General features: G+C 42.1%; 2 protein-coding genes across 4 annotated transcripts; one reads left to right on the plus strand and one right to left on the minus strand.

Annotated features, from left to right (window-relative positions):
- Positions 1-2,019: 2,019 nt before the first annotated feature.
- LOC135513840 (E3 ubiquitin-protein ligase ARK2C-like) lies at positions 2,020-12,551 on the minus strand. Of its 3 annotated transcripts, none has more exons than XM_064936797.1 (8): positions 12,312-12,551; positions 7,248-7,569; positions 6,889-6,996; positions 5,209-5,338; positions 4,834-4,938; positions 4,407-4,502; positions 3,719-3,822; positions 2,020-3,584 (listed from the first exon to the last, which is right to left on the minus strand). In XM_064936797.1, the coding sequence occupies exons 1-8, from the start codon at positions 12,415-12,417 to the stop codon at positions 3,467-3,469; spliced, it is 1,089 nt and encodes a 362-aa protein (XP_064792869.1). In that variant the 5' UTR covers positions 12,418-12,551; the 3' UTR covers positions 2,020-3,466. The 3 variants fall into 3 exon arrangements, 2 of the variants coding, with proteins under 2 accessions (XP_064792869.1, XP_064792868.1); XM_064936796.1 differs by having other exon boundaries at positions 6,889-6,999; positions 12,312-12,550; XR_010451583.1 differs by lacking the exons at positions 2,020-3,584; positions 3,719-3,822; positions 4,407-4,502; ... (2 more) ...; positions 6,889-6,996; positions 7,248-7,569 and adding an exon at positions 9,425-10,722 and having other exon boundaries at positions 12,312-12,403.
- A 181-nt stretch (positions 12,552-12,732) lies between these two features.
- On the plus strand, positions 12,733-25,775 carry LOC135513838 (ATP synthase subunit alpha, mitochondrial-like). Its single transcript, XM_064936795.1, has 11 exons — positions 12,733-12,882; positions 13,572-13,650; positions 14,026-14,195; positions 14,313-14,486; positions 14,744-14,910; positions 23,242-23,542; positions 23,681-23,905; positions 23,990-24,097; positions 24,243-24,387; positions 24,473-24,623; positions 24,949-25,775. Exons 1-11 carry the CDS (start codon positions 12,823-12,825, stop codon positions 25,025-25,027), a joined length of 1,659 nt encoding a protein of 552 aa, XP_064792867.1. The 5' UTR covers positions 12,733-12,822; the 3' UTR covers positions 25,028-25,775.
- The last annotated feature ends 547 nt before the right edge of the window (positions 25,776-26,322 follow it).

A 26,322-nucleotide genomic window follows, 5' to 3' on the forward strand; every position in this document is an offset into this window, starting at 1 on the left:
TCACACCAGAAAAACACAAGATCAATAGCTCAAGTTTATCATGTTAGCCACCTTCCTAACCTAACCACACAAACACAGCATTTGCCAGCAATACAAAGTACCTAATAATGCAGTTATTAATTCATATGGGAAGAGTTAACATAGCTGGACAGAGGAACGTATGCTCTGAATGGAGACACCCAATATCCCGATATAATATGGTGACATATACAACCGAGGTCAAACAAACTGTAAAACTGGTAATGATCCGGGATAAATATGAAAATTAAAAGTATCATATTTCCTCTATGCCAGTGAGGGGTTTAGCCATGCTAGGAGTGCAATGACCGAGGTTTACATCTTGAAACATTTGCACCTGGTCAGTCTGTTCACTAGATTAAAGCAGAGTGTGGGAATCTTCTAAATTGAATGGAATGGAATGGAATGAAGATCAACAGCACCACGTTGGCTATAGACAGAGCCCGTTACACTTTTTCACCCTTCCAAACGACAATTTTTCTTCTGAAAACACAACTTGCATGAAAAGCATCCCCACCAACCTATGCATAATGAGGTATCCCCCCAACATCTTGTGTTATTTCTAGATAAATAGATTTATTCAATTACGGAATCATGAGAGAAAATACATTAAATATGCCACTCCAAATTATTGTGAAATACTTAAGGCATTTCAACTCAGAGCATCCTATGTGAAGTAGCAACCCTCCTTGTCTGTCTGTAGTTTGTTTGGATGGAAGGGTTTGGACAAAGGGAAATAAAAACACACACAACACACAGTCAAGTCAACCACCAAGAGAACACAAGGAAGCATGAAGATACATGTAACCGAACACAAGCTAAGCTAGAACAAGGAGACCCCACACCAGCAAATCTATTTCAGACAACGTCATAGTGCATTAACAAAACAAGCTAGATTATTGCAACAATAAATGTTTTCTGCAGCATTGCAGCCATTTCTTCAAAATGGTAAGACATGGACAAGGACTTGGTCCAATGTCCAAATTAGTATTGGTGCTCAAAACAAACTGATAGAAAGAAAACTGAAATGAAGAAAGGACTAATAACAAATCAAATAAATATAAATACTAAGAATAATTGTTTGGTATTTTTAAATAAATGGCTTTTTCTCCCTTTAACCCTCTTTCAAGTGAACTACACCAACATGATTCATGCACGATATAGAAAACAGCTTTCATCACTGAACAGTTTACAGTTGCTCTAGCAATACCATATGACTACCATCATGGGGGACCATCTTACACATTCCAGAACACAGAACAAAGGCTTACGAGTTGGATCTCTCCCTGGGACACCAGCTGTATTCTTGTATCGAAAAACGGGAACAACTGAGATTGAAAGGAAGGGAACCGAAACACAATGGAGGTTGTTTGCTATGTACTGTATAAATCACATAGGTTTGTTCTGTAGGCAATAAGGTCCTGGTATACACTATCATTTAAATGTTTGGGGTCACTTAGAAATGTCCTTGTTATTGAAAGATTTTTTTAAAATTGTCTATTAAAATAACATAAAATTGATCAGAAATACAGTGTAGACATTGTTAATGTTGTAAATGACTATTGTAGCTGGAAATGGCAGATTTTTTAATGGAATATCTACGTACATAGTCGTACAGAGGCCCATTATCAACAACCATCACTCCTGTGTTCCAATGGCATGTTGTGTTAGCTAATCAAAGTTTATCATTTTAAAAGGCTAATTGATCATTAGAAAAAACTTTTGCAATTATGTTAGCACAGGGGGAAACTGTTGTTCTGATTAAAGAAGCAATAAAACTGGCCTTCTTTAGACTAGTTGAGTATCTGGAGCATCAGCATTTGTGGGTTGGATTACAAATTTGGATTAGCTAACACAATGTGCCATTGGAACACGGGAGTGATGGTTGCTGATAATGGGCCTCTGTAGATATCCCATAAAAACAATCTGCAGTTTCCAGCTACAATAGTCATTTACATCATTAACAATGTCTACACTGTATTTCTGATCAATTTTATGCTATTTTAATGGATATTTTTTTGCTTTTCTTTCAAAAACAAGGACATTTCTAAGTGGTAGTGTATGTTAGAAAATAACTACATTGTATTCACTCTAAAGACAATACACAGACACTGCATCCTCCAGCCAATGCCAGCCTTAAAGATCCTGCTATGGATGAAGCTGTGAGTAGAAGTTGCCCATAGGCACAGTTCTATAATCAGCGTTCCTCTCCACCAATTCTAATCTTAATTATTAGGAGGGGAGATGCAACACTGACCTAAGATCAGCATCTAAGGGAAACTTCATCCTGCTCCATGGATGAGGGAGAGAGTCATACCGTGTATGTTTCACATGCAGAGATACCGCGGACTTTTCCGTTTTCCCCCCGTTATGAATCTTGTTCTGGAGGCCGCTCTAACCCACTGCTAACCCTAACCTAAAATTGTTTTAATTAATTTTTACAATGTATCCAATTCTGACTTTGCAGCTGTTCCGTCTTGCGGAGTTCTGCCTCCAGGACAAGACTCATGACAATAAACGTCATCCTGCGCAGACGTCCTACTGCTCCACAATCACAAGACAGCCCAAGCCTGCCATACAGCATGCATATCTGGGGCCTCAGTTCTAGAGTATAGAGGCCCCAATACAGCACAATACAAACCACTGAAGCCATGCCTGGTTAGCATCTCTAGCATCCACTGTGATAGCAGAGATCTACTGTACTGGAAATCCACCTATTGATTGGCCTTTGTACGTAGCTAGCACTTCCTCATTGCCTAAAGCTGCCTGTATGCCTATTACCCTCTTTTAAAGAAGACTATTTCCCCATTTTGTATTTTTTCCCACCTTATTTATTAAAGTGGGTTTTTTGCTTGCTACACCACACTGTCACCCTGTTAAATACTGGTGATCAATAACAAGACTACTACACTCCATAACATCATATGTATTAGGCCACAGAAGCTCATTTCAAGAAACATCCCACTGCTGATTTCATATCTTGTCATGTTTCGCACAGATGTGCTGTAGCAAGAGAGCTCAGCATTTTGGGTTTCATCAAGAGGGAGTGAGACCAGTACACATATACAAACCCAACAACACAACACACACGCTCGCTTGGTGGTTTAATGGAGGATCTCATCTCTGAGTGTATGGAGAAGCTAATGCTACGGTGCAAAACCCTGATGGAGGCTCATCAAGGCCCTGCAAATCTGTCCATACATTCTGGAACCCTTCTGCCTCTCTTCTTCATCCATCCATCCATCCATCCATCAGCCTCTTTTGTTTCTCTATTGTTTGGATCAGTGTGCTTTGTTAATCCCTCTCACCTCCCCTCCCGCTCATTGTCTTCCTCAGCTGGCTCAGAAGGCAGGCTCATATGTGATGCAGATGGGAAGGGGGACATTTGGCAGAGCTCCCCCTAGGGATGAGGTGGGGTTTTACAAGATGTGGGCAGGGAAAGGAGGCATCAGCTGTCTGGTGCCAGCTGGGTCTCAATGTCCACCCTGCATATGGGGCATTTCCTACTGGTGGCCAGCCACTGGTCCACACACGCCTGGTGGAAGAGGTGCATGCAGGGTAATCTCCTGGTGGTGGAGGAAGAGGATGAAGAGTGTTAATATGAATTACCATAGATACAGAGATCTGCAAACTGTAGTCTGTTTTGGCACCAAAGTTACCATGACAATAACATTGACATTAGCATTGTGACTGGACCCACCTGACATCCTCTCCATCCTCCAGCATTGACAGACAGATGGTACACTTCTCATCTGTATCCAGTTCCTCATCCACCAGCCCGAGCTTCAGGTCCTGAGGTATCCTCTGGAAAATAAAATATACAAAAAAAATGCATTATAAAAAGCAATATGCATATTTTCAAATTTAACTCAATTTCATTCGCTAAGTTTTGATAGTTCACATGAAAAGAGAAAGATGCTTGAAGTCCACATATTGTAGTTCAGATACATGACTAGGTATGCAATGACAAACCCAGTTTATTACCATCTCCCTTATATCTACTGCAAATACTGCTGACACAATTAAAAAGTGTGCTTCAGGTTCCAGTCTCAATTAATCACTAAAATGTCATGCATGCCTATGATTCCTTCAGTATATTCAAATAATTCTCACAAGACTCACACAGCTTTATAATAATTTGTCCTTTCACCTGCAAGAGGAGTCATCTGTGGTCTTAAATTGGGTACACTCCAAACCATCTGACTGTAGTGTAAATAACAAGTCCATTTGGACTACAAGGAGACAGGATTCCTTGGAGAGATTTTTGGCTAACAATGACCTAAAATGAGACGGCAGTGTTCGTCCGTGTCATTCTGTTCTATTGTGCTTTATTCAATGTTCTGCCTCAGTACATCCGTTACAGACACGACCTGAGGGCATATTCTTACCTTCTTGTATTTGTGAGGGTAGGTAAACCTTTCAATAGTGGTCTGGACAGCCCCTCGGTTCACACTGCCCAACCTGTCCTCCAGCTGCAGTAACTCCTACAGGCAACACATGTGGGAAGACTGTTAAACATCTGGAACAAGCATTTGTCTCTACCTCAAGACACTTCATTAATACTGGCTCTTATTTCAGTCCGATAAAAACAACAAATGAACAAAGCAAAATAAAACAATAGCTTTTCGATTCAGAAGCATCTGGAAAACAGAACTCGTGGAAAAGAGAAGAGCAGTCCCACATGAGGCTGTCTACAGCATTGGAGGCAGGGACAGAGGCGTGAGGACAGCCGTGTGATTACCAGAGTGTGTGTGTGTCGGGGTGAGAGTGTGACAGGGTTGACTGGAGTTAGCCATGTGACTGGGATAACAATACCTCATAGCTCTCTCTCACAGCTGATGCGTGGCGGGAGGGGTTGAGGCCCTGCAGGGCCAGCAGGTGTAACTGAGGATACGGGTAGTTTCTGATCTCATGGACAACCTAGAGAGAACATACAGAGAGACAGTAAGGGAGTAATCTGGATACATTCTCCTCAACTCTGAGAAAACATCTTTGAATTTCATACAGATGCCAGCCATCCCTAAACCCAGTCTCTACAATGATCTATGGTGTAAAGACCAAATCAAACACTATGGGTGGTACAACAAATATGGATGCCATGATTGCACAGATCATTGAACATCGCTTTAATTGTAAATGTACATTCTGTTCATTTAAATATTATGGCAAAAAGAGTTGTGATGATCTCACCACTTGGGTGGAGGCATTGTTCCTGGGGAAGTGATGCATCCTGGGAGATGTCAGGTAGTGATGGTAGTGCTGGGGCAGTGGGCGGACATGGTACTGAGGAGGAGGGAGCCCCGCGTCCACACTCAAATCCCTGACCAACCACACAACAGAGGAGGAGAGATAAGAGAGAAACCAGTTAAACACAGACCCAACAAAAATCATTAACATTGATTGTCCTTGGATTCCCTACAGAGGGTAGTGCGTATGGCACAGTACATCACTGGGGCCAAGCTTCCTGTCATCCAGGACCTCTATACTAGGCGGTGTCAGAGGAAGGCCCTAAAAAGTATCATAGACTCCAGCCACCCTAGTCATAGACTGTTCTCTCTGCTACCGCACGGCAAGCGGTACCAGAGAGCCAAGTCTAGGTCCAAAAGGCTTCTTGAAAATAAAAGAGAGCCGCACACTGTCGGAACTCAGAAACAAAAAAATTTGACAGCCAAGCTGTCTTCATCAGGGTATGATCTCAAACACTGCGGGATGACTCATTTATATAGTGTCAAATGTCACAGGTGTCTGTAATCATGGACAAGAGTGGCCTACTATCATTGGTTAATTATCAAATATTAAAATGGCATACAAAGAACAGCATGCAAACAATAAATGGATAGCATACGATCATAGATTCCTTTTAGACTACACAAGCTTACAAACAATTACAATGGCAAAGTCACAATAATCACAAGAATGGCTTCAGATCAAAGTCTACGTTGAGACCGAAGGGAGCAAGGGTCTTTAAGTTAAAGATCCAGGCAGCCTCTCGTTTTAACAATAAATTATCAAGTTCACCCCTCTCCTAGGGAGGGTGACATGTTCAATGCCAATATAACACAGAGACGAAATCGCATGGCCTGCCTCCAAGAGGCTTCTTAACAGCTTCTACCTCCAAGCCATATGACTCCTGAACAGCTAATCAAAGCGCTACCCAGACTATTTGCATTGTCCCCCCCCCTCCCCCTCTTTTATGCTGCTGCTACTCTCTGTTTATTATCTACCTATAGTCACTTTAACTCTACCAACATGTACATATTACCTCAATTTACGTCGACTGACCCACACATTGACTCTGTACTGGTAGCCCCTGTATATAGCCTTGCTACTGTAATTTTACTGCTGCGCTTTATTTTTTACTTAACAGTTATTTTTCTTAAAACTGTATTGTTGGTTAAGGGCTTGTAAAGTCAGCATTTCACTGTAAGGTCTACACCTGTTGTATTCGGCGCACATGACAAATAATCCATCATGCCTGTGGGAACAGGTGACTCAAATTAAAAAATTAAGATTATCCACAGTCCAGGAGTAATGTTTGAGACTTAAATGGATACCTCAGTATTTTGTCAACTTCCCCGGAGTCACATGCACTCGTGGATGCCATTTTTTACTGGACTGTGTCCAGTATGAAGGAAGTTAGAGCTAGTTTTGCTAGCCAATGCTAACGAGAGTTAACACAATGACTGGAAGTCTATGGGCATCTGCTAGAATGCTACCTCTAACTTCCTTCGTACAGGATATAAATGGTATACAAATCCACAAGTTCATCTGACTCTTGGGAAGTAGATAAAGGGCATATTTGCCACAATCCCAAAGTATCCCTTTAACAATGAAGCCACATTATTGTATGAGTGCATGCTGGCGTCTTACCAGTCTGTGCCTTCAGCCAGGTAGCGAGGCTGCTGGGCCGCAGGCTGTGGGGGGATGTGGAGGACGGGAGCAAACTCGTAACCCGGCCGCAGTCTGTGGGGCTGGTGTCTGCTGACAGGACAACCAAAAAAGGTTTCTGTGCACATCATATTCCATGCCATATGTTGTGTGGATCTACAGATCCAATGGAAATTGACTCAACTTTAAAGCACTTTTGAGGTGTGAAAACACATGCCAAACTGAACTACCCCTCAAATATACTGTAGTTGTTAATACAAACCTTGACTTTTCTATAGCTTATGGAGGTACCCAAGTTACTATGGGAGTGCCGTGCTTAGCCAGAAACCAGGTCCCCATACCTGGAAGGTGGCATGATGCGCCGGTGCTGGGTCTCTAGGATCTGCTGTTGGAGGAGGTACTGCTGGTGTAAGGCCTGAGGTAGGAAAGGGGGGGCAGAAATGTCCTGGAACTGGGGTGTGGGGGGTAGGGGGTTGAGGGGCGGGTGGAGCTGGGGAGAATGCTGATGGCCAGGGGGAGCCAGGTGGGGGTTGATGCCCGACTGGGGCTGACCTGGGTGGGGCATTGGGAAGTCAATGGGCAGCTGGGCCTGGGGGCCTAGCTGGAAGTGCCGGCAAGAGGTAGCATGGCTATGCTGCTGCTGCTGCCGGTTAAAGTGGGATCCTGTGGAAACAATGAGAGGGAGTCAGACACCTGAGAGAGAAACGGTAGGTTAGAATTTATTGTGTGTGACATGGAGTGTGTGTTTGTGTGATGTAATTGTGTTTCTGTAGGAGGATCTTTACAAAAGCCCTAACTCTTACCTATGGTGAAACTTACATCAGGGGATAGGGAGATATGGTGAAGTAACACATTCAAACCTGCATGGAAAATGTTAATACTTCCAAGCACGTTCTATTATGGCATCATGTGACATTTGACCTTCGGGTTGGATTCTCACCTCTGGGCATCTGACTCTTCGGCAATGTGCGTGCCCAGGATTGTGCATTTAAATTGTGTAACAGAGTGCTTTTAAAATTAATCTAGTTTTAAAATCTAGGGGTACATGTAACATATCTGAATGACTTTGAATCCCTTTGATATTAGTGCTGCTAGAAATGTTCTCCAACTTCAAGATCTACAGTGTGACATTCAGATGCATGACATCATTGATCCACAGTGGGACAAAAGGCAGAACATCTATTCCTAAGATGTTTATTTTTTTATGACACAAACTGTTCATCCTTTCTAAATCACTGAGGATTGTAACAATGTGATATAGCATTGCTGTGAGTGGGTCCTTTTTCTGATAACTGTTTCACTTGAACTGTGGGTAACATTATATAGCACAACATCAATGATGTGTCTGTTTATATATCACTACCCAGAAATATCTAACAGCAAATGCCAAGATGTGTAATATCTATGAGCACGAGTCAAGGCCAAGGCCACATAAAGCCTACAATATATTTGTCTATCTCCTTCCAGAAATCAATTAAAATACTGCCTTGGCCTGTATCTTACTCTCATTGACACACTGCTACCCAAACTTTTCCCATGCATAGATTTGTTGGTGCAGAGGAAATAGCTTGACAGTACTTTTCCCCTCTTCGAACCACAGCTATTTGGCAGCTGAAGAGAACAGGCTGCTGTTGAATCAGAGACTAGTACAGTGCACTACAGTTTCAGTACACTGTCTCCATACTATATAGGGCTGACAATTCTAATGGAAATAACATTGATAATTGATAGTAATGGGAATGGTTTGCAATTAGCATGAATGTGGCCTAGGCTGCATTGTGACATTGATGGCAATATGACAAAATATGTTTGAAAGGGGAGAACACAATTTATAGGATTATATTTCGTAGTCAGTGACATGTTTTCCATTGCGGTAAATGCATTTTAGACTCGGGCAGCATGAGAAGTCCTGGAAAAAGAACATCAAACAAATGTAAACTGAATGTATCCACTGAGCTATACGCAGCCTAGCACAAACATTGTGGGACGGATCGATCTATAGGCCTTTGTGAAAGTCACCTTCACCTTTTCTAACACGAAGAACATGCGAAAGTGTTGGTGGTAGAGTGGATAACACATTCAGATGAAAACAGGTGAAAGCCCTACAATTGAGAAAAAGGCTAAGTCTACATTGCATTTGGGTCATTAAGTTGGAGTAGACTTGAAGGTGCAGTGCTACAAAATGCCTTGTGAAATAGTCAAGGCCCTGTGAGCTTTCAGAAACATCTGAATGGGGTGGGTTATTTTGTCTCACATTCAGCTCCTAACCAGTCACTAATCACAATGGTTAAATCATTTGATCCAAGGTTCAACTGTGGCACACTGCACTTTCAATTGTCTCAGTGGTACAATCACCATGAATGACAGGGGACAGACTCATTCAGGCCTTGTGATGATAAAAGCATTGAAATTGTCTATCTTTGTCACAGCGGGAGAGGTGGGTGGGGTGGAAGGTAGGGACGAGGGGAGGGCTAAAGACAATAAATGGAAATCAGCAAGAAGCACACTGAAGGTTAGGAAAAATACTATATTCTTTATTGAAAAATATTAGTTTGTGGAATTTGTGTTTTTGTAATAATGATAATATAAACACCATGCAACAAAAATAAACAACATTGACTGAAGGCAAGGCCCACCATGCTCCATATAGGGTTAATAAGAACAGAAGCAGCATCTAATGAGCAGATGTGGTTGGCTACAGCACGGTAGGGTACATCTTTACTACAGAAAGATTACATTGGAATTTACTATTCAATGTAAAAAAGAAAATAATAATAATCATATGAATCATAATGTGACCATGCATTGAAAGTACCATTACCAGAACAAAAAGGTAAAGAGAGACCACAACCAAACAATAAAATACGTTATTACTCTACTAGAAGATTCACTGTAGCAGTGCAGGAGATAAGCATCCCTGTGAAATGGATAGCATTTTGTACTTTTGTTAGTGGGGAGGCTCATTGGGAAGTGAACAACCAGTGAGAGCATCTACACTTATAGCATTACGATTTGGTTTTGGCCTTAGTGAGCAAAAGGCCTGATAATTCAGTGTTTCAAAGATATTCATTTTCAAGAGGAACAAAAGGGTTACACAAATGGAGGCGGTTATGACAGGTTGTTGGGAACAGGTGAAGTGTACCAGTATTTATAAAATGTTGATGTGTTGTCTATTTTGAAATCACTCAGATGACCACGAGGTAATTATAATTGTGTGTGATCATATTCAATAAAATATGACAATGCATAAGCTTTACATGTAATTGTACATGTAAAAAGAATGCCAATTGGAGCAAAATATACTATTACTTAGCTACCTTTGTACAATGCATTTTCCATGGGGGAAAAAAAGAAAGAAAATTTGCCAAATTCTGGTGTTCAGTAAAGCAGTGCAGAAATAGAATCCATGCAAAATGTATCCACTTTACAGGGATTTACAATAGGCTGTTGTCATAATCAAGACTGAATGGGAGGTACACAATGACATACATTTGATTCTCTTTAAGAGCTAAAAACGTGTTAAATCTACAACAACTTGACAAAGACAAAAAGTTATTATATAGGTGTTAGCTATTTGTTTTAGTTTTTCCACATATACTCTATGGTTGAATGATACATTTTTGTTGTTGTTATATATACACCAATGTCGTCTTCTGATGGAAAGAGGAAATGAAGAAGGGATTCAATACAGCTAAATGCAGAGAACAGGCAGAGGCCAGGCCACGCCACACCACACAGCAGCAGATGATCATTAGCTACACAATGGGAGGGACGACAAAGATCTGATAAATGCAGAATGTAGAGCCAGCCTCGAAACTATGAAACAGGAAATAAGAACAGAAATAAAAGCACAATGTGAAATAATTGATGCCACTGCATGAACTTAATATGCTACACTGTAGCCTAGAAGGTTTATGCAACTTCATAAACTGGGTGGTTCAAGCCCTGAATGCTGATTGGCTGACAGCCGTGGTATATCAGACCATATACAATGTATATGACAAAATATTTATTGATACTGCTCTAATTACCTTGGTAACCAGTTTATAATAGCAATAAGGTACCTCGGGGGGTTTGTGGTAAATGGACAATATACCACGGCTAAGGGCCGTATCCGGGCACTCCGCATTGCGTCACGGTTATGAACAGCAACTTAGCCGTGGTATATTGGCCATATACCACACACCCTCGTGCCTTATTGCTTAAGTATGTTTTGATACTGAATCAATGGGGAATTACTGTCTAAAATCAACTGGTGGATCAGCCTAGTCTCAGACGAGACATAACATAGCAAAGGTAAACAAGGTAAATCCGGGACACTTAAATTAGTATCATATATTACGTTTAGTTAAATAAGATATACGATTACTTAAATAAAAACGAAAGTTTGTTGTTTGGTCAGGTGGGCGTATACCGTGAGCTCGAATCTCATCACAGACAACTAGAATTTTAGCTACTCTGCAACTACTTAGCATGTTACGTTAATTAAGGTTAGCTATAATTCATAACATAGATGTTTGCATAAAATACATAACATATTACTAAATATGTATCGGATTTACTGCAAATACAGAATACGAAACGCTCAGACCAGATTGGAAAAACAACCTACATAGCTAGCTAAATTAGCTAACGTTACGTGTTTAAAGATCTTCCTGACATTTTAAAATATGACAATTTAGCCTGTTTGTTAGCTAGTAGTTGCGGTATAGCAAACATTCTTTAGCTAGCTAGCTAATTGAATTAGTCATAAAATCCTCTTGGCAAGCAGTAAAAATGATCTTCAATTAACATCCTGGGATTAAATACATTCTCCCTACAAACATATCGACCGAGCTAGCACTTAGTAACCAGCTAACTAACCTTCAAACAAGTTTGAACGTGTTTCACGCATTCCTCTCTGACATTCATTTCAATGGCTGTGCTTATATGTATTGAAATAGAGCTGACTTACTACAATATCATGTCCAAAAATAGCTTAACGTTTAAAAAGGTAGCTAGCGTTAGCTAAATAGCATCGGTTAACGCGCGTCCATATAACAATTAGATAGCTAACGTTAGTTAGCTGTCAATAGCTACCTGAAAAGGCTATATTTTTTATATATATACGATCAGACCCATACTACCAAAATGTGTAATATTGTCGTGCAATTGTTAATAAAAATGTAACGAATGAGAACATAATAGCCTTGTATGGCAAACATACTGTTTTGTCCTAGTTAGCTATCATTCGCTTTATATAGAACGGAACAGCTGTTTGGTAGCCAACTAGCTAAGACAACAACACAGTCGCTTGTTGGAATGGATCCTAAAATAGATTTTCGACCAGGTTAGCGAGCAGCTTTAGCGATATTAAGATTAACAGGGCACACGTAATTGTTAAAGATAAATATATATATAAATACCTCTATTTCTTACTGAGCCAAATACAGGAAGAACCAGATATCCGACATGCACTAAAACCATTCTTGGATCCTTGTTTTGCCGCTGGGTTGATGAGATATAGCCCATGCAGATGGTCCGTTCCAACCTACATTCAAGCAGTTCTAGCACTGAGCTGACAAGCAACTGCTTCGTTGACAAAGCGTCGATGGATCGGTATTTTCACGTTTTGGAAATATTCAGTACCACACATGGCCTCTAGGTTGTGTCGAATCCCCCCCCAAAAAATGTCAGGCCCTTTATGATCGCTAGTGGGCGCTATTGTACCACTCATACATAGCAGCTGAAACGTGAACTCCACTACAGTAGATGGCAGTAACGATTTGAAATGACAGGCTGTCATCACGGATGACGTAAAATGAAGAAGAACGAAGCCAGCCCCCCCCAGGTCATTCGCATACATAGGACACCCTCTAAGTAAAACTAGCTGGTCTTTGCAGGTGGTGGAGGACAAGTCACATTCTTCCGTTAGAGATGTTATCCGTGCGAGTTGCAGCGGCTCTGGCCAGAAGCCTGCCCAGACGGGCTGGATTTGTGAGTATTGATTTGGTTGTTGAATGTAAGACCATTTGCATTGCACGAATTGAAATGTCAATGTAGTGGGTGTACGAAGGGTAGGCCTTTACAGGCCTCCACCTTCACACGCTTGTCTAGAACGTCATGACCCAGCAAGGAATCTCATGCCACTCGACCTGCTGTCTTGATATTTTATTTTATAACGTTACATTGCTGTTTGTATAACTCATTCATTGCACATTTCATTTAGTATTTTCCCTTTCAATGAATGCACTTATGCGCACTTCAACTACACTACGGTCCCGTAAAATGGCTGTGCTAGCTATGTAACGTTAGTTTAGCATGCTATCCGTTAGTTGGCTAATTTCTGTGAAGGTCAGGGTATTTTACATACAGAATGCTCCGCCTTGCACAGAACAAGTTCATATAATTATAATTAGTTAACTACAGTTTAGTTTCTTGTTTTGAAAAATGTTTTTGTAGTGGTGGTTTAACTGGCATTGCCAGCAGTCAAAAGAGAGGACATCTTGCGGACAACCTAGCTAACTAACAACGCTTGGGCTAATGCCTTGGGGCATATGTTTTGATTTCAGTTCATTGTAACGCAGCTAGCGATTACAATATACATAGTACGATTTATTTCCCATTGCATCAGTACAATAGCACTTGTCTTGAACAATAACTGACCATGCCTGCATTCATTCTAGGTGTCCAAGAATGTTGCCGCCGCCAGTGTAGGAGTGACTCACCTTCATACACACAGACCATGTCTTGCTGCAAAGACTGGTGCGTAAAGCGAATGATTGACTCAACGAATGACCTTTAGTTAATGACACTTACTATTTAGGTCAGAAATCCTGTTTTGCCACAAGTACCTATTTAAATGAGCAGGGGCCATCAAGATGTACACTTGAAGGTGCAGTGCGACACAATGCCTTGTAAAATAGTCAAGGCTCTGATCTTTTGGAAAAATCTGTTTGAGATGGGTTAATTTTTTTATGTCACATTCAGCTCCTTACCAGTCACTATCAATTGTTGCTATTTCTCCCTGTACAAACATAAAAGGGATTCCTCTATGGCTATATTATACTAACAAAAATGAGAAGTTATGTTGACTGTCAAGTTGAGTCCATATTTTGATGAGTGGGTTCTTTTGCCCAGGCACGGCTGAGGTGTCCTCCATCTTGGAGGAGAAGATCCTGGGGGCTGACACAAGTGCTGATCTGGAGGAGACTGGCCGTGTGCTCTCCATCGGTGATGGTATTGCCAGAGTGTACGGTCTCAGGAATGTTCAGGCTGAGGAGATGGTGGAGTTCTCCTCTGGGCTCAAGGTGCTGATCTAGACAGTCTATGAATTTAACGGAACCATGTTGCATTGAAGAGCTTCTGTTCAATCTAACCACTGTCATCTTCATCATTTTACCATTGTCTTTTATCCTCTTTTCTAGGGTATGTCTCTGAACTTGGAGCCTGACAATGTTGGTGTTGTGGTGTTCGGTAATGACAAGCTGATCAAAGAGGGTGACATCGTGAAGAGGACTGGTGCCATCGTGGATGTGCCAGTTGGTGAAGAGTTGCTGGGTCGCGTGGTGGATGCATTGGGCAATGCCATCGATGGAAAGGTGAGGGCAGATCGGTAAAAAAATAAAGTGTAGTTAATCGCTAGTTATTATTAGAATAGGACTTTTGTACATTGAGAATTAATGTGAAATAGACATGTATTTTATACTAAAACCCCTTGAACACCACATAAGAAACAGGATCTCCTGTCTGATCCTTTCGGATCGAGGCAGAGTCCTTGGGTTGTGATTAGAGGTTAACTACAGCCTGGGCATATCAGGTCTGATCAGAATGGCATTAACCCTACTCTGTCCATCAGGGTCCTCTTGGGTCTAGCATCCGTAGGCGTGTGGGTCTGAAGGCCCCTGGCATCATCCCCCGTATCTCTGTGAAGGAACCGATGCAGACTGGCATCAAGGCTGTGGACAGCCTGGTGCCCATTGGGCGTGGCCAGCGTGAGCTGATCATCGGTGACCGGCAGACTGGGTAAACGCAGATGGCCAGATGCTATCTTAGAAAATACCTCTATTCCTTCAGTAGGGCTAACTGGGGATTGAGCATAGAGGTCGTCTGATTAATCTGCATGGCCGATAAATTAGGGACGATTTTAAGTTTTCATAACAATCGGTAATCTTCATTTTTGGATGCCGATTGCACTCCATGAGGAGACTGCGTGGCAGGCTGGCCACCTGTTACGAGTGCAGCAAGGAGCCAAGGTAAGTTGCTAGCTAGCATTAAACTTATCTTATAAAAAAAAAACAATCTTAACATAATAACTAGTTAAATACACATGGTTGATATTACTAGTTTAATTAGCTTGTCCTGCGTTGCATATAATCAATGTGGTGCCTGTTCATTTATCATCGAATCACAACCAACTTCGCCAAACGGGTGATTTAACAAGCGCATGCGTGTACAATGTACTGTTTTTGCACCAATGTACCCAACCATAAACATCAATGCCTTTCTTAAAATCATTACACAAGTATATATTTTTTAAACCTGCACATTTAGTTAAATGAAATATATGTTAGCAGGAAATGGTCACTTCTCTTGCGTTCATTGCAAGCAGAGTCAAGGTATATGCAGCCGTTTGGGCAGCCTGACTCCTTACAAACTGTGAAGACCATTTTCTTCCTAACAAAGAACCAAATTAATTTTCCATAATTTCACATAATTATGACATAACAGTGAAGGTTGTGCAATGTAACAGCAGTATTTAGTCTTATGGATGCCACCTGTTCAATAAAATACTGAACGGTTCCGTATTTCACTGAAATAATAAACGTTTTGTTTTTGAAATGATCATTTCCGGATTTGACCATATTAATGACCTATGGCTTGTATTTGTGTGTTTATTATAATTAAGTATTTGATTTGAAAGAGCAGTCTGACTTCTCTTGAGCAGGCTTCACAGTTGGGACTGAGTAGCTGTGAAAAGTTCTGACATGCACATCTCTGACGATGCCCTTCTTGTCAATGTAGACGCTGATGACTGGCTAGTTTGCAATGACCCCTCCAGGCATTTTGGTCAGCCAGCCAGACAACATCTCCAACCGCCACATTCCTATGTGTCGTGTGCCATTTACTCCTCATGAATAGATTGGGCCCAGCTAACTGACTCCACTTCCTCCAGAACCGGTCAACTTCTGTTTGGATAGCTCTCAATCTTTTGTATGTGTAGCATTCAAAATCAAAGCATCCAAGATCTCCTCTGGGTCCAATCCGTCCAAGCAGAAGGGAATTTGGGCTGATGTATTCTATGCAGTCCTCCCGGCTTTAAGTTCTTGCATCTATGGGCCTCCTCATTGGCAAGGTTAGCAGCTGTGTAGAGAAATGTTTGAAACTCACTCCATGTGAAGAGTCCTTCTCCTCCCAGGTTGTGCAAAACCCGCTTCACAGTGCGAACAGCTGCTTCTGCAGCTCCATTCCTGTGAGGGGAGTCTGCTGGGTGGATTTTCCAGCTCCATTCTGTCCCATGCTTGGAAACTTCATTTAAGCTCAGATTTACTTAGTTGATCCAAGAAGAGGTAGAGTACTTTGAGGGCACGTCTGGCACCCACAAAGTTATTTCCAGGATCTGACCACAATTTCTTTGGGTGCCCTCTCAGTGCCGTGAATCTTTGGTAAGCCAGTAGGAAGCCTTCAGTCGACTGGTCACTGACAACATCTGTGTGTATAGCTCTGGATACCATGCAACAGAAGACAATACTCCACACCTTGAGCTTTGTTTTCTTTTTCACCTCGTCCTTGACTTCATACAGTCCAAATAAGTCCACTGTTGTGTACTCAAATGGTCTTGCTGGTGTTATCCGCTCGGATGGAAGGTCACTCATGATCTGTTGGCACTTTCTGGTCCTGGCCTTTCTGCACACCACACAGTTGTCAACTCTTTTTAGCCAGCTTCCGGCTTTTATCACCCAGGCTTTCTTCCTCATCCGGAGGAGTGTGCCTGCTATTTCTTCATGGTTTGCACCGTGGGCCTCTTGAGCAAGGAGAGTGGATATCCATGCCTCATATGGTAGAATTGGTACGGCAGTTTCGTCCTCAAAGATCTGGAACCTTCCTCCACAAACTAAGAGCCCAGTCTCTTTATCTCTGTAAACACTGAGTCTGTTGAGTGGTGTCTTGAAAGGTTATACCTTCTTGAGCTGCAAGGAACAAGTCTCTTAGTGCATCTTCACACTCCCCGACAGTGAGTACAGCTTGGCTCTGGACCTCCAGTTTGTTGAAAGAGTTTGAGTGTCCTCCCACTTCGGTTTATCTGAGGCTGAATTCTTGGTCACCATTTTTCCATCTTGTTGTGGCTCTCCAAACCCAGGCAATGACTCGGATCAGCCTCGTCAGACTGCTGAATTTCCTGATATCAATCAGTTTGGTTACCGCAGAGCCGGCTGGTGATCTTCGGATTCGAGTCTTGGGTTCATCTGGGTTATTTTGCTGTGCATCACTCTAGTTTCTCTCGACCTGCGCTCTGATCAGTGCTGCTGAGGAAGCTTTCCTTCGAAGTTTGTTTATGCCTTCCTTGGCATACGCAGCGATTTTCTTTGGCCGACTTGTGGCCACTCTTTCACAGGTTGCCTCAGGAATGCTGGTCCATCCTGCCACATGGAATCTTACTGGAGGTCTTCTGGGGCTGCCCCTCTTGTTATGATGTCAGCACTGTTCAGGCCTCCTGGGATCCACCACCAGTCTTCTACAGATGTGGATTTCTGGATCTCTCCAACTCTATTCGCAAAGAAAGTTTCATATCCATAGCTGTCTCTCTGGATTGCTCCCAACACAGTTTGACTGTCCAGTAGATGGAGCCATTGTTCAATTTCTATTCGACTGCTTTTCAACGTAATTTCGAAGTCGTGCTGCACAGACAGCACAGCAGATTTTAGATTTGACTGGTTCTCCCTTTTGGTCCAATGGTGTGACCTTTGCTTTGAATTCAACCAGTCTGACTTTGATGTCTTGCTGGGTCTCCCATCTTAAGTACACTACAGCTCCATAGCTCTTGTCACTTCCATCAGAGAATGTTATTCCCCAAGGTTTTCCAAACCAGTTGACTGGTGTGAGGCTTCTGTGAAAGGTGATTTGGCCAAGATGCGTGTATTCCTCAAAGAATTGGATAGCTTCTTCCCTCAAATTTTCTGACAAAAGGTTTGTCCCAAGTGTCTCAGGTCAGAGTTCTGCCTCCAGCTTCTTGAAACGCCTTTCTGACAAGAATGGCACCCTTTTGTTTGGCAGATGTGACAAGGCCTATTGGGTCATACAGGCGAGCTACCTGGCTCAGCAGTTCTTTTCTCGTCAGTGGGTTTGGAGTTTTCCCTCACCTCTTCATCAAGGAGATTTTGGGCGACTCATTTTCTTTTTCCTCTTTGAGAAATTGAGGTCATGAGGTACAAGGTATCCAACTCCAAGGGCTTTATTGTCTCCTTCCCTCATTTGGTTTCGGAGAATGAGTGCTGTGCTTGACTGCGCTCCTTGTTCTCCTGGTACGATCTCCTGCCTCCCACTTTTATCTGACCGGACCCAGGGCTTGAGGAAGAAGCCGCCTGCCTTCAGGATCTCTTCAACCCTTTTGGTGTTCTGGTCCAGCTTTTGCAAGTCATTATGGGAAGTCAGGATGTCATTGACATAGGTATCCTCTTCAAGGATCCTACGTTTCTCCTCCAGGTGAGCAAACGTGCAGTTGGGCTGTCTCTCTCATAGCCAATTGCGCAATGCACCCTGCTGGTCAATCGCCAATGTTGACTCTGGTGATCGCATACTCTTCAATCTCTTCCTCCTCAGTGCCTCTCCAGAGAAATCTGTGGAGGTGCATCTCCAGGTCTTCCAACCACACAGAATTGTACATTTTCTTAATGTCGCAGAGGGTAGCATGGACGCCTCTCCTGAACCTGAGTAGTACTGCTCGGATGGGATTGAAACTTCTGGCTGCTGTTCCATACCAGTCGCACAGGTGTTGTGAGTGCAGGTTTGGCTCCACCAAGTGGCTGACATACCATACTGGCCCCTTCCAGCTGGCAATGAGCTCTGAGTTTCTTCACTGCTCTTGTCTCCACCATTTCATGGACTTGAGCTGTGTATGCTATTCTCCATTCTGGCTCTTTTTTGAGTTGCTTTTCTGTTCTCAAGAAGGTGGCTTCCACCCCACTCCTGTTGCCAAGAAGGGTACTTGGCTCTTGAATCCAGGGGTATTTTGTGTCCCAGTGGGGTTCATCACTGTGAGCATCTGCTTTGATGTAGGTGAGGCCTTTCCTTATCTCCAGCGCTCTTTCCTCACTCAGTCATTTCCTTGCCTCCTCAGTCCTCCTCCATTAATACAGGTAACGAGTGGAGGACAGAGGAAGTTGCAGGTCTGTGAGCCAGAATTCTTGCTTGTTTGTAGGTGACCAAATACTTATTTTCCACCATAATTTGCTAATAAAAAATCCTACAATGTGATTTTCTGGATTTTTTTTTTTTCTCATTTTGTCTGTCATAGTTGAAGTGTACCTATGATGAAAATTACAGGCCTCATCTTTAACTTCTTCGATTATAGGGGGCGCGCTTTTAATTTTTGGATAAAGAAACGTTCCCGTTTTAAACAAGATATTTTGTCACGAAAAGATGCTCGACTATGCATATAATTGACAGCTTTGGAAAAAACACTGACGTTTCCAAAACGGCAAAGATATTGTGAGTGCCCCAGAACTAATGCTACAGGCGAAACCATGATGAAATGTCATACATGAAATGCCCCAGATTTTGAATGCGCTGTGTTCCAATGTCTCCTTATATGGCTGTGAATGCGCCAGGAATGAGCCTACACTTTGTCATTTCCCCAAGGTGTCTGCAGCATTGTGACGTATTTGTAGGCATATCATTGGAAGATTGACCATAAGAGACTACATTTACCAGGTGTCCGCTTGGTGTCCTCCGAAATTATTGCGCAGTCCCCAGCTTCCATTTGGTTCAGAGGAGAAAGGCAACTACCACGAATGATTTATCATCGAATAGATATGTGAAATACACCTTGAGGATTGATTCTAAACAACGTTTGCCATGTTTCTGTCGACATTATGGAGTTAATTTGGAAAAAACTTTGTAATGACTGAATTTTCAGTTTTTTTTCTTAGCCAAACGTGATGAACAAAACGGAGTGATTTCTCCGACACAAATAATCTTTTTGGAAAAACTGAACATTTGCTATCTGAGTCTCATTGAAAACATCCGAAGTTCTTCAAAGGTAAATTATTCTATTTGAATGCTTTTCTTATTGTGAAAATGTTGCCTGCTGAATGCTAGGCTTAATGCTATGCTAGCTATCAATACTCTTACACAAATGCTTGTGTAGCTATGGTTGAAAAGCATATTTTGAAAATCTGAGATGAGTGTTAACAAAAGGCTAAGCTTGTGAGCCAATAAATTTCATTTCATTTGCGATTTTCATAAATAGTTAACGCTGCGTTATGCTCATGAGCTTGAGGCTATGATTACGCTCCCGGATACGGGATTGCTCGACGCTAGAGGTTAAGTGGAAGAACTTGCACAATTGGTGGCTGACTAAATACTTTTTTGCCCCACTGTAGGTCTGTAGCAGTTTGGGTCAAGAATGTCCCCCCCTTTGAAGAGGGGGATGACCGCAACTGCTTTCCAATCTTTGGGAATCTCAGACGATACGAAAGAGGTTGAACAGGCTAGTAAATAGGGGTTGCAACATTTTCGGCAGATACTTTTAGAAAGGGTCCAGATTGTTTAGCCTGGCTAATTTTGTAGGGGTCCAGATTTTGTAGCTCTTTCTGAACATCAGCTGACTGGATTTGGGAGAAGGAGAAATGGGGAAGGCTTGGGCGAGTTGCTGTGGGGGGTGCAGTGCTGTTGACCAGGGTAGGGGTAGCCAGGTGGAAGGCATGGCCAGCTGTAGAAAAATGCTTATTGAACTTCTCAAATATAGTGGATTTTTCAGTAGTGACAGAGTTTCTTATCCTCAGTGCAGTGGGCAGCTGGGAGGAGGTGTTCTTATTCTCCAAGGACTGTACAGTGTCCCGGAACTTTTTTGAGTTGCAGGAAGCGAATTTTTTGCTTAAACTAGCTTTGGCTTTTCTAACTTCCTGTGTGTTGGTTTCTAGCTTCCCTGAAAAGTTGCATATCATGGGGGCTGTTTGCTGCTAATGCTGAACACCATAGGATGTTTTTGTGTTTGAGGGCAGTCAGGTCTGGAGAGAATCAGTGGCTGTTCCTGGTTCTAAATGTCTTGAATGGGGCATGCTTATTTAAGATGGTGAGAGGCTTTTTTTTTTTTTTTTATAACCAGACATCCTCTACTGACGGGATGAGGTCAATGTCCTTCCAGGATACCCCGGCCAGGTTGATTTAGAAAGGCCTACAAATGGTATAGAGATGGTCCTATAATAACTACAACCTAAAACTTCTTAACTGGGAATATTGAAGAATCATGTTAAAAGGAACCACCAGCTTTCATATGTTCTCAGCAAGGAACTTAAACCTAAACTTTTTTTATATTGCACTTTTACTTTCTTCCCCAACACTGTGTGCATTATTTAAACCAAATTGAACATGCTTCATTATTTGAGACTAAATCGATTTTTATTTATGTATTATATTAAGTCTTCATTCAGTTGTGATTGTCATTATTACAAATAAAAATCGTCTGGTTAATTGTTACTGGCTTATTTTGGTCCTCCAATAATCGGTATCGGTGTTGAAAAATGATAATCAGTCGACCTCTGAGAATTTGGATGATTAATGTATAATAAATAAACAGTTGTGTTAATATTCTACCATGCTAATTTAATTAGCTTTATCCAGGACGGTAGAAGACTATTTCAACTAGAGGTCAACCGATTATGATTTTAACAGCGATACCGATTATTGGAGGACCCAAAAGACGATAGCAATAATTTGGCAGATTTTTAGTGTGTAATAATGACAATTGCAACAATACTCAATGCCACTTATTTTAACTTATTATAATATATAAATACAATATATTTAGTCTCATAAATAATGAAACGGGTTTAAATAATGTAGAATCACACTGTTGGAGAAGAAAGTAAATGTGTAATGTGCCATGTAAAAAAGCTAACGTTGGGTAAGTTCCTTGGTCAGAATATGAAAGAAGTTTCCCAGATAAGTTTTAGGTTATAGGAATTATGACGTCAACTATTTCTCTCTATACCATTTGTATTTCATATACCTTTGACTACTGGATGTTCTAATAGGCACCTTAGTATTGCCAGCCTAATCTCAGGATTTGATACGCTTAAAGTCAATTCAAGTCCAGAACAGCGCTGTGAAGCAAGCATTGCTAAGAGCTGCTGGCAAACGCAAGAAAGTGAATGCTTACGAGCCTGCTGCTGCCTACCACTGCTTAAACAGACTGCTCTATCAAATCATAGACCCAATTATAATATAATAAACACATTAATATGGTCATTCGGGAACTCATTTCGAAAACAATGTTTATTCTTTCAGTGAAATACGGAACCGTTCCATATTTAATCGAACGGGCGGCAATCCTAAGTCTAAATATTGTTACCTTGCACAACCTTCAATGTTAGTCATAATTATGTAAAATTCTGGCAAATTAGTTCGCAATGAGCCAGGCTGCGCAAACTGTTGCATATACCTTGACTCTGCTTGCAATGAAAAAGAGAAGTGACACAATTTCCCAAGTTAATATTGCCTACTAACATGAATTTCTTAACTAAATATGCAGATTAAAAAAAATATATACTTCTGTGTATTGATTTTAATGAAAGCATTGTTTGTGGTTAGGTACATTCGTGCAACGATTGTGCTTTTTTTTGCAAATGTGCTTTTGTTAAATCATCCCTCGTTTGGCGAAGTAGGCTGTGATTCGATGATAAATATCAGGCACGGCATTGATTATATGCCATGCAGGATAAGCTAGTTAACTACACATGGTTGACGATATTACTAGGTTAACTAGTGATTATGTGAAGATTGTTTTTCTTCTAAGTTTAATGCTAGCTAGCAACTTCCCTTGACTCCGTGCTGCACTTGCGTAACAGGTAGTCAGCCTGCCATGCAGTTTCCTTGTGGAATGCAATGTAATCGGCATCCAAAAACAGATTATGGAAACTTGAAATGGGCCCTAATTAATCCCTCGACTTCTAATTTCAACCAATTGCTACTGCCTTTCATTCTACTTAGAAACCATGCCTTCATAATTGCAGTAATTATTAGCTATGATATGACTGTTTCCATTCTACTGCTGTGTCTTTCCAGATTTGATTCCCCAGACGCTCCAGAGCACAAGTATACCAGTAAAGTAATCTAATTCCTTTTCCAATCAAACAGCAAAACCGCTATTGCCATTGACACCATCATCAACCAGCGACGTTTCAACGAAGGCAAAGATGAGAAGAAGAAGCTGTACTGTATCTACGTTGCCATTGGCCAGAAGAGATCCACTGTGGCGCAGCTGGTGAAGAGGTTGACTGATGCTGATGCTATGAAGTACACCATTGTGGTTTCTGCTACAGCCTCTGATGCTGCTCCCCTGCAGTACTTGGCCCCCTACTCAGGCTGCTCCATGGGAGAGTTCTTCAGGGACAACGGCAAGCATGGCCTCATCATCTATGATGATTTATCCAAGCAGGTGAGAAGGGGAAGATGGGGCTGAGTGGAGTCTTGAGTGTGATGCTACTTCATGGAGGGGAAAAAATAATGAGCTGGGCTCGCACAGTGACTTCATCCATGTTCAACAGCTGTATTCTCTCCCCTCCCTACTCTCCAGGCTGTAGCCTACCGTCAGATGTCCCTGCTGCTGCGTCGTCCCCCCGGTCGTGAGGCCTACCCCGGTGATGTGTTCTACCTGCACTCCCGTCTGCTGGAGAGGGCCGCCAAGATGCACGACAACTTTGGCGGCGGCTCCCTGACCGCTCTGCCCGTCATTGAGACCCAGGCCGGAGACGTGTCTGCTTACATCCCCACCAATGTCATCTCAATCACTGATGGACAGGTGGATGTGGATGGATGTAATTTCCAGTCAACATGTCAAAGATTAATGTAATCACTAAACAAGAGGTGTGCTCTCTCCCCGCAGATCTTCTTGGAGACTGAGTTGTTCTACAAAGGTATCCGCCCAGCCATCAACGTGGGTCTGTCTGTGTCCAGAGTTGGATCAGCTGCCCAGACCAAGGCCATGAAGCAGGTACGAACTGTGGTTCTGAAGGAGACTGTCTTTGGATAAATGCGGATCAACTTCCTTGAAGTTCATCAGTTAGCCCACAGTATATATTTTTTTTCATTTGAATCTGTCTCCTAAATCCATGATGTAATTGGTCCTTTCTGTGTAGGTGGCTGGTACCATGAAGCTGGAGCTGGCCCAGTACCGTGAGGTCGCTGCTTTCGCCCAGTTCGGCTCCGACCTAGACGCTGCCACCCAGCAGCTGCTCAACAGGGGTGTCCGTCTCACCGAGCTGCTTAAGCAGGGACAGTACTGTGAGTGTCGCCACCAGTATGCTAAAAGTTTGTTATTTTTGTTGTCCACAATTTTTATTTTAATGTATTTCTTTCCCTCCCATAGGCCCAATGGCCATTGAGGAGCAGGTGACTGTCATCTACGCCGGTGTCAGAGGTCACTTGGACAAGATGGACCCTTCCAAGATCACCAGGTTTGAGAAGGCCTTCCTTGGGCACGTCCTCAGCCAACACCAGGACCTGCTCACCACAATCAGGTAACACACATGGGACTACCACAATGATCTGAGTTATAAGTCAACAGTGGTTAGTGTTAAAATGGTAACATGCGTTGATATTTTTTTATTTTATTTTTCCTTTATTTTACTAGGCAAGTCAGTTAAGAACAAATTCTTATTTTCAATGACGGCCTAGGAACAGTGGGTTAACTGCCTGTTCAGGGGCAGAACGACAGATTCGTATCTTGTCAGCTCGGGGATTCGAACTTGCAACCTTTTGGTTACTAGTCCAATGCTCTAACCACGAGGCTACCCTGCCGCCCCACTTCATCTGAACTGATGGGACACCCTTGTTTCTTTCCAGGACTGATGGCATGATCTCACCGACAGCTGATGCCAAACTGAAGGAGATTGTGTTGACCTTCCTCTCCAGCTTTGAATAATGTGTGAAACTGCTCCTGGTCCTTCAGTGTGCTTGCTACCTGTCTTGGCCCCCGTTGTCCTAATATTATATGTGAGCTACTGAAGGCCAGAACCTCCATGTACAGATTTCTCCACAAAGAATAAATAAAATTTTACAACCCTGGAGAGCTGTGGTAAAATGTGACTTCATGGTAGGGTGTGCAGGTCCAGCAGATTTTCTACTTGGAAGGGTATAAATTCTCATGTGAGAAATAAAGGAGAATCCCTGCATTCTGTTCTGTTGCAGTGATGTTTCACCCACTGGGGGTTTTAATATACTGTATTTAGGGTAGTTTTAGTATCTTAACTTTGTTCATGAATTTCACTTTCATCTTGTCAGAATTAAAACGGGGTGGTCTCAAAATATATTGATTTAACAGGACATGAATTGTCATTCTTGCACCTCGAAAAATGCAGCACATTCAGTCAAATGGCGCATTTCAAAATTGATTTAAATAAATCTATGGCTTTGAACCCTTGTGTGGTGTTCATGTTTTTCTTATTCACCCAACGGTAGCGGGTCTGGACCAACATTATTGGGTTTTTAAAACATACAGCATAACAATTTATGTAAAATTACTTCATGTTGACATCAATTACAGCAAAATGGACAATCCCTTACATGGTTAATATTAGCCATTCACATCTGCTGGATCACATGTATCAATTGCACTTTGTTTTGTAAACCAATCTATAAGTCATGGGTGGAATAAATCATGTTTATCTTAACCTAATTTGTTTATATTTGTTCTTCATGTGTTGCTTTGAACTGAACAAATTGAAGGACAAATTTTACATAGTATTTTATGGAACTATTAAATAGCCCCATTGAAAATGCATTAAGGCTGGTCTACACACGAGGGACAGAATTTAACATCTATTTCACTTGATGCTTGTGTACTGTCTTTGGGTCCACACACTGCAGCGCTTCTTGTTGCTACTGGCTCCAATCTGAAAACACTTAGTGAGATGTTAGTAACATTCCTGAACTCACGTAGTTACAGCAGGCCAAGGTAGGTGTGTCAGACACACGCACATACTTCCGGGAGTTGTTACTTCTGTGGGTTGGGCGGATGGGGCACCAGCATCCTCACGATGGCTGCAGAAGCTGGGGTCCTTGGGATATGTTGCTTCCTCTGGATTTACATTTAAGTCATTTGGCAGACGCTCTTATCCAGAGCGACTTACAAATTGGTGAATTCACCTTATGACATCCAGTGGAACAGCCACTTTACAATAGTGCATCTAAATCATTTAAGGGGGGGGGGTGAGAAGG

This window comes from Oncorhynchus masou, chromosome 25 (assembly GCF_036934945.1).
Source record: "Oncorhynchus masou masou isolate Uvic2021 chromosome 25, UVic_Omas_1.1, whole genome shotgun sequence".
NCBI lineage: Eukaryota > Metazoa > Chordata > Actinopteri > Salmoniformes > Salmonidae > Oncorhynchus > Oncorhynchus masou.